We start from the raw sequence: 8,560 nt of genomic DNA, 5'->3' as shown, positions 1-8,560 counted from the left end.
ATTTTTACTTACTTAGCATGCTTACATTGTGCTTTTCCTTCGAAGTGCTCTAAGTGGCGTCCATATGGTTCCCACATGGTCCCCCACCCAAGCAGCGTACAGACAGCAGAAAGAGTTGCTTTGGGGTCCAGCAGATGGTTCAGGGGCACCTGGTGCTACAGGTCTCATCGGAGCTAAGCAGATGCAGGCCTGATCGGTAGGATAGGATGCCACCATGTAAGACTGGGGCAATTAAGTTTTAAAAATTATATATATTTTAGGGTTGCAACTGGATTTTAAAAAAAAATCAAATGATTAATCACATCAGATTTGATTGGTGACTAATCATCAGTCCAGCGTAAATTTACATATAAATAAACAGTTGTTCTCAAGAAAAAAAAACAACCCACTGTTTTAATTTGTTTTTTGAGATCATGCATTCACAACAGCGATTTTCAACTATCTGAAGGGTTCGCACACAGCAGTTGTAGTAGACTTATTCTCTGTTGCTCTGGAGAGGCAGAACTAAAATGGCAAGGGAGCAGATTTCGGTTAAACATTATGAGAACCTTCCTAGCAGTAAGAACTGTATGACAGCGGATCGGTCTGCCTCGGGCAGGAATTGGTGGGCTCTCCTTTGATGGAGGCATTTAAGCAAGGGCTGGACAGACATCTGTCAGAGATGCTGTATGTGCATCCTGCATGGAGCAGGTGATGGACTAGATGGCCTCCAAGACCCTTTCCAAGTCTATGAGTCTATAGCCCTCTTTGGGTGTTCAGTCGCTGATGTAATGAGCGGGAAGAGTGGAATTGTGCTCACTGACCCTGTCCCCTCAATCATATCCTCACCACCTGGCTCCACCAGCCTCCTTGTGTTCGAATGGGAAAAATTGAAATGGGTAACTTGCTCTAGGTGCGAAGGCTCCCCATGTGACTTTGAACCCTGCGTGATCAGGATTGTAATTACGGCTGGGCCCTACACAAGTAGAGCAGGCTCCCTGCTTCAAACCTCCCCCCTCCAACACATGGAAGGGAGCTATAGCGGTACTACAGATGAAGCTGATTCAGTGAGCTCTCCACATGCCACTGGAATTGTGTAAAGGAGAGTGCCCAAATAGGGCTTATGTGTCACAGCTTACATCAACCTGGTGCCCTCCAGATGTGTTGGACTGCAATTCTTAGGATTCCTAGGGAGTTGCTTACACCATCTCAGAAGAGCCATTCCCTCCTGTTTAAGAAAGAAGGAAGGGATGCCTCTTCCACCAATGTATTTCAAAAACATTTTCAGCAAAACTATTTTTTTTTTAAAGTGCTGCCCAACTAATTAGGGGCACCTTGAACAGTTTTGTGGGCCTTCAGTCCACTCTTTGGGAATGAGCTATGCAGGATAATTACTAAGATTATCTGAATCTCATCCCACAAAAATTGTGTGTGTGTGCGTGCGTGTGTGTATGTGCACAACTCACTGCTGAATATAGTTTGTTGGTCCCAACAAAATAAGTTTTACAAAGACTACACAGAAGTAGGATACTCTTCATAGTAAAACACACACACACACACACACACACACACACACACAATTTACTTTGATAGCTTGACAAAAGAAGGACAGACTAACTCATCAGGACTATAAACATTTTATTCATGTTGTGGTCACCTTGTCGACTTTTTGCCATTGATCTGTTCCATATCAGAAACACTGTGTTGGCTTTCACTATTCATCCAGTCAAGTTTGAGAGAACATGGGTCTAAAGCAGTATGAACATATTAGTTAATTTTAGCCCAAAAAAGGTTTAGAAAACCCACTTTGTAAAGAGCCAATTAATGTTTTACTGCCAATTTCACAGGCTGAAGGTTTCACTTATTAAAACGACCAACAACGTGAATCAGAACAGGCATTATAAGAAAAAGAAGTGTTGTTTACATATGTCTGAGGAGGAAAAAAAGGGACATCTTTGTTGCAATTTACAAAAATGTCACTAGAAGGGAAGGTGATGCTTTAAAAAAAAGTTATGTCACTGTAAAAAATAATTTAAAAATTCTGTGAAGAAAGCCAATGACTGTATAAATTATTTTTTAAAAAATCTGTAAGACAACATAGCCAAATATAACACAATTATATAAACACCACACAACAAACTATAAAATATATATTATATTATATGTATATATATATATATATGTATATGAACGTATAGCGAATACATTCAGATGTGTTGTATAACGCTGTTTGGTAAAATTGATTATCTTTCCCTCCTGGTTGGCTAAATGGAACATCTCTTGGAAGGGATTGCTTACTAAAAGTCTCTGAGCTGTCATCAGACGAGAAGGTTTTGTCAGCAAGTTGCAGTAGGCCAGAAAAATGAAGCCATCAATCAAAGCTGAAAAAGCTAGGAGATGCAAACATTTGTGTGTGTGGGGGGGATCTTTTGTTGCAGGGAGGAAATTATTCTACCCTGCATTTGCAGTTGAGAGATGAATTTGTTACCATCAGCGTCACAGGGGAGGCTTCATGTCCAATCCTTCAGGGTGGCCAGCACTACCGCATTTTTGACAGTCACACCCAGATCACTTAGGAGGGCTCGGCCGACCAAAACAGCTCACAGCCAGATGGACATTTGGGGGCTAAAATGGAGGCTACTCTCACCTCTTCCTTCCAACTCTAGAATCTCCTCTTTGGTCACAGCCAATTTGCGAGTTTGCTGAGGCTACCTTCGCTACTAAAAGGCAAGCAGGAATGTGTTTGCTTTCCAATCACGATGTTGCTAAAAGTCCCTGTATTGCACTGGAAGAGAACGCAACAGTAGTGCAGCTAGTCCTGGGGGTTTGTAAGGTATCCTAAAAGGCTACAATCTTTTGGGGTGGGGGTGGGATACCCTTTTCTTCTGCAGAAAGAACTTAAGTCTGCATTGCTACTCACAATGTTTGAGCCTGGATACAAATTGGAAGGGTCGACTGTAGTGAATGAAGCCGGGCACACAGACTCTGTGTCACTCTCCATTCCCAAGACATGTCTGAAAAGGATTCATGTTGCCATTTGCATTTTTATTTTTCTTTAAAGATGCAATGAGCAAGGCAATGATTGCATACTGCATTACCTAGACTTGGGGTTACCAGATGTAACTCTGCAGAGACCAAACTGGCAGGCAATAGTAAAGTAATCCGAGTTGCAAGCTGAAGCTTCAGCCAACATTGGGTGAAGCTGGAAAGAAAAAAAAGGGAAACTTTGTCCTAGGGAACTGGCACAACAGGGCCTCCAGACGGCGGATATTAAATGTTCGGCTTAGCCAGCCAAGAGACATGTCCGACAGCAGAACTGTATAAATGGCTTGCGTTCACACAGTTTGTTGGATTTCACCATCTCACAGAAGATCTCATCAGCTGGGAGAGTACACATTTGGAAAGAAGAAGGAGCGGGGGGGGGGGTGGAGTGGAGAAAAAGAAATTAGATGAACATTTCAGCTGAATAAACTAGGATCTGTAAAAGTCTAGCAAAAGCTTTTCTGCTACACGAGAGAGAACAGAAAGCAGTACCTCATCTGTTAGGAGAGTTACGAGGTGTGGTGGGGTTTGTGTGTTTCATGAGCAACCCTCTACACAAGTGTAGCCACCAGGATACAGCCATTCACACAGGTCTTTCACTAATGCACCCATGCAGGCAAGTCCTGTCTCCTGTGCCAGGGCATTCTGGCACAAGAGGAGACTGGGCAGGTAAAAGAGGATGAGAAGATGACAAAATGGCACTGCACTGGAGCTTGTTGCTTCCCATGGCATGAAGATGATGCAAAAAGCTGGAGGTGGAGGAATGGGTTACTACAGCTCTGTTCTCTGGCGGTCCATTGTGCCACATAGGAAACTGCCTTACATAGTCATCATTGATCATTGATCCATCTAGCCCAGTAATGTTGACACTGACTGGCAGTGGCTCTCCAGGGTTTCAGAGAGGAGTCTTTCCAGCTCTACCTGGAGAGAGAAGTGATTGAAACTGGGCCCTTTGGCATGAAAACCATGTGCTTGAACACCGAGCCATGGCCCTCTCCACATGTGCAGCTTATTGTGCCATCCCAAAACCATGCAGCAGCCACAGGAAGCACCCTTGCAGTACACTCCCCACATCAAATGTAACAGAGGCAGGGTAAGCAAAGTTAGGGCCAGTCACTTCTGAGGGGTCTCTCTAGAAACCCTCAAATGATACAGCCAAAAGGGTTTGCAACAACGGACTGGCTGAATTTGAGAATGAACTATAAAGTGACATTTGGCGTCGTGTACAGATTTGAATATGCAAATTCCTCCCATTTTTCAGAAGTCGGCTCTTGCAACAGCTCAATGTAGATTCTATGTCAGGATAAATTATATTGATAGTTTTTTTTATCTGCATGTGTTCAGATCACTAATTCTTCTCCACCACCATCGCCACCCAGCCCCAATTTAATTCCAGTAAGGTTCATTACATATTCCATAAATATGAAATCTCACCCTCAAAAGCAATTAAAATGGCCTCAGTTTCTGATGCAAGAAAGAAGTGAAGAATGAAGAACATGTGGCTGAAGATGAGATACTAGGGAATGCAGTATGCAGAACTAGTAATGATCCGACTGAAATTTCAATTCCTGAGGTCCCTGTTCGTTTCTTCCCTAGTTGCTCTCAATTTGATACTAAAAATCTAGCTCCATTCAAATTGTAGGATTTCCCCCTCACTGCTCATTATCACATTCCACAGCTCTGAAACATTACCAATATGGCCACTTGCCCCTTAGCTGGCTCCTCTTTCACTTTTTCTGGATCATATGCAGACAGAACCAAACAAAGGGGGCTGAGCCCTGCTCAGGAACGCATAGGCGGACATGGCATCTTTTAGTAAAATCCCATGAAAATACGTACCATTGTGGCATCTGTCACTTGCAATGCATGAGCCACTAAGCAGACTAAAGCCTTCTTTACACTTGAGACAGTTTCTTCCGGAGCTATCACAACTTGAACAGTTATCTTCACATCTGAAGATCAGACAGAAGGCAAATATTTCTAGTAATTAGCTGCACAGCAATAACCCTAACTAATGCATACAGCAGGGTCTGGATTCTTAGGAACATAGGAAGCTGCCTTATACTGAGCCAGACCACTGGCCCATCTAACGCAGTATTGTCGACACTGACTGGCAGCGGCTCTCCAGAGTTTCAGGCAAGATTCTTTCCTCACCCTACCTGGAGAAGCCGGGGATGGAACCCAGGGCATTCTGCATGCAAAGCATGTGCTCTATCACACTGAGCTACGGCCCCTCCTTCCCCAGAGGACCCTCCTCTTGGCCCCACCCCTTCTACCAACCACCGATTGGCGGCTTCCTGGCTTTTGTGCATCCCCCCCCCATTCTAGAAAGGCTGAAATGCCTCTCCTAAGGCTGAGTTACTGGCAGTAAGGGCTTTGAGCTATAAATATGCTGGTACTTTTGGCCTCATGCCTTTTGCCTCGTGTCCCACCTACCACTGGATTGTGGTAGGGATAGCGGAGAAATCCGCCATGGACTCCAATGCGGAGTCTGTGGCGGAACGGACTGCTCCCCCCTGCCACCCCACGAAGGCCTGTCGGGACAGACCCTACCTGGCAGCGGCCGGTCCAGGTCCTTTGTCTTTGTTCTGCAGCCATCCGCTGCCGGGCTACGGACGCAAATGGTGTCCAGGTTAGCGGATGCAATTTGCGTCCCTGCCCTTGGCCATGATAGGCTACATAAATATTTATGTAGCCTATCACAGCAAAGAGCAGGGATGCAAATGGCGTCCGCTATGCCATTTGCGTCCCTGCTCTTTGCCGTGATAGGCTACGTAAATATTTACGCTACGCCGGACGCCATTTGCGTGGCAGTGGCCGGAACTCCAGCTGTGGATGGGCCGGCTGGTGGTGCTGCGGACTCGCCACGAAGCGGAGCCGGCCGGGGAGGATTCTGGGGGGAGGGATGGATCGCTCCCCCCCCCCCGTGGACACCTTCAGCGGACAGGTAAGTAGGTTTCGTACACCCCTAGATTGTGGTAGGCAGGACCTCTCCAAAATTGAATTTGGCTCTCTGCCTGAAAAAGGTTCCCCACCCCTGGTACAGAGGGAGGGTGGGGGGCATATCTAGCCATTACACCCATCCCCCGATCCTACCACTCCTCATTAATATATATATCAGATATCCCCTTTGGTCAAATGCTGTCTCTAACTTGGGGAGTTCTTCTTCCCTTCAGATCCAGTTTTTAAAAAGACACAATTCTGAGGAAGCCACATCAATACAGGCCAAGAACACTAGACTACCTGCTATGATCCCACTCCACAAGGCTGGACCGGACACCTGTCAGGAATGAATGTGACTGTGTGGAGATGTCTGGCAGCTCAGATTCAGAATCAGAATGGGAACAGCCTGAACAAGGGGAGGCACCCTCCCTAGTGAGCTCAGATATGGTAAGACTTTCTTTCCAAGACCGTGACACACAGATGGCCCAGGCTGAATGGCTCGCCCCTTCCTCTGCCATGGGAACCCAGGTTTTGGAGGGGGAGGAGAGCGAGGGGCGTGACTTGAGGGATGCTAGAGTCCGGCGCAGAGCAAAGCAAGAAAAATCAGAGGCCGGGCTCAGACACTCTGCCAGGTTGGCCACTCATGGAAGCCAACGCAGGAGGGAGCCACCCTAAGGGAGGGGCATCCCTGCAAAGCAAGTCTGGCAGAAAAGTTCATGCCCAGACTGCTGGCAACTTCTCTAACTTCCACTTCATCTCCTCTATTGATACGTGTGGATTAGCTGTTTCACTGCAGTCTGAGAGTTTCCTAGAATCTGCATTTGTAAAGAAGCTAGTCGTTAACTAATAAAGAAGTGTAGCTTGAAGCCTTGTTTCCTGGAGTGTGTTGATCACGGGAGGGAGAGGATGAAAGAAGGAAAGTGACAACACCTCTTTGATTCCAAAGTCTAGGGATCCATCTTGAAAAAAGTAAAGGAATTGCCAGTACCTGAGTGAGTTGTTGTTACTGTTTTTAAAGGTTTCTGCAGTGGTGGAAGGAACCAACGGCTTGATATTCACTTGTCTTACTTAGAGAGGAACAAAGGAAGCTGTCTTAAAGCAAGTCAAAACATTGGTCTCTCTAGCTCAATACAGAGTCTCTACAGGGTTTTTTAGCCAGGAGACTTTCCCAAATCTACAGGAGATGCTGGGGACTGAACCTGGGATCTTCTACCACTAAGTTCCACCTGGAAAAAAAAAAAGCTTGTGGGAGACCTGACTAAAGACCACTCAATAGTAACGCATCTCCCACTTCTATCTCTGTTATGGGAACAAATGTTGCAAGAGGGGACAATATCAAATTGATAAGCATCTGAGGAAATAAGAGGAATAAATCAGATTCCAAAAATGGATGAGTAATAGTAAAGGGCCTCAGCGTGGAAGCATCCGAGTATTTAAGAACCTTGTTTTTTCTCTCCCACTCTCACTAAACACCACGGCTGCTCCCAGACAAGGCTTTTATCGCATCACCACTCCTGCCTTGTTCACAGAACTTTTCAGGGGTCCGGACAACACTGTCCTCCAGTCATAATGGTCCTGTGTTTTCCCACCACCTTTTCCATCTTTTTTCTTACCACAGAAAATCCGTTAAGGAGAAAAAGATGGAAAAGCAGCACAATGTCTTCTGATTGCTAGCACCAGGACCTGTCCATCTGTAAGCACTGCAGAGCTCCTTCAGAGAGTCAAGAAAACAGATTCATGTTTGGATCATGCCAGAGCAGCGCTTCAGGACCTGGCTGCCAAAACAGATCATACCTTCTGCAGACTTTGTGCGGGAGTCCAAGCATCTCATCAGGGTAAAAGCCCTCACCACACGTTGGGACACACCTCCACTCGTGCAAGTGTGAATTCCTGGCACACTGCATACATTCTTCTCGGCCGGGCCCTAAGGAGCATGGGAAAAACATGGCTGCCGGTCAGGTGGACAGTCACTGTATCAAATTCAGACAGAGGGATTAAAAAAAACAGGAATCTATTTTCTGCTCTGCTGCCAAGAGAGAAGAAACAAGATACTGGAACCCTTAGAACCACTGATAATCAATGTGGCTCATACTAGCGGCCAAGATCTAAAGCTATCCAGGAACCATCACCCTATCAGACATTAACAAAGGCAAAAATACTTGGGATCTTTAGAAGGACAAACATAAATGAAGAAGGAATTCATACCATTAACCAAAGTCAGCATTTTCTGTGATATATCATTACAACTCAAGTACAAGCTCCAATCACCATGATCCATTAAAATGCAACTTTAAAAGATAGCAGGATGAGGCTGCTTTAGTTTCTTACCAGCAAGGAAATAAACTCTCGAGTCAGAGGCGCTTCTCCCTACCACCCCTAAAAAGGTGCAAAAATTATTTGCTTGTTGTACAGATTGTGCCCCAACTCCTAGGTTGGCTTGTCTTTTGCCATTTTTGTGCATGCAGAATTTCGATTCCTCAGATTTGTTCTTAATAAATAAAACAAAGCCCAAAGGTGCTAGCCCTCATGGTTGTGGAACTTTGTTTGAACACGGGCAGGTCTTGAAAGTCTTCAGTACTCAAGGAGCGGTTTCTGT

The 8,560-nt window shown here is 45.4% G+C and overlaps 1 protein-coding gene across 1 annotated transcript in view; it reads right to left on the bottom strand.

The window, feature by feature from the left end:
* Nucleotides 1-3,005: 3,005 nt before the first annotated feature.
* Nucleotides 3,006-8,560, bottom strand: part of PCSK6 (proprotein convertase subtilisin/kexin type 6) — a 117,921-nt gene continuing 112,366 nt past the window's right edge. Inside the window, exons 19-21 of the mRNA XM_084817382.1 lie at nt 7,759-7,888; nt 4,861-4,973; nt 3,006-3,360 (exon numbers count right to left, since the gene is read on the bottom strand). Coding sequence (XP_084673508.1) covers nt 3,263-3,360; nt 4,861-4,973; nt 7,759-7,888 — 341 coding nt within the window. The 3' untranslated portion in view covers nt 3,006-3,262. The remainder of the gene's footprint in view (nt 3,361-4,860; nt 4,974-7,758; nt 7,889-8,560) is intronic.

This window comes from Heloderma suspectum, chromosome 11 (assembly GCF_057233095.1).
Source record: "Heloderma suspectum isolate Gila_16-S chromosome 11, 16-S_ref, whole genome shotgun sequence".
NCBI lineage: Eukaryota > Metazoa > Chordata > Lepidosauria > Squamata > Helodermatidae > Heloderma > Heloderma suspectum.
This window is presented reverse-complemented; position numbering and strand designations above follow the sequence as displayed.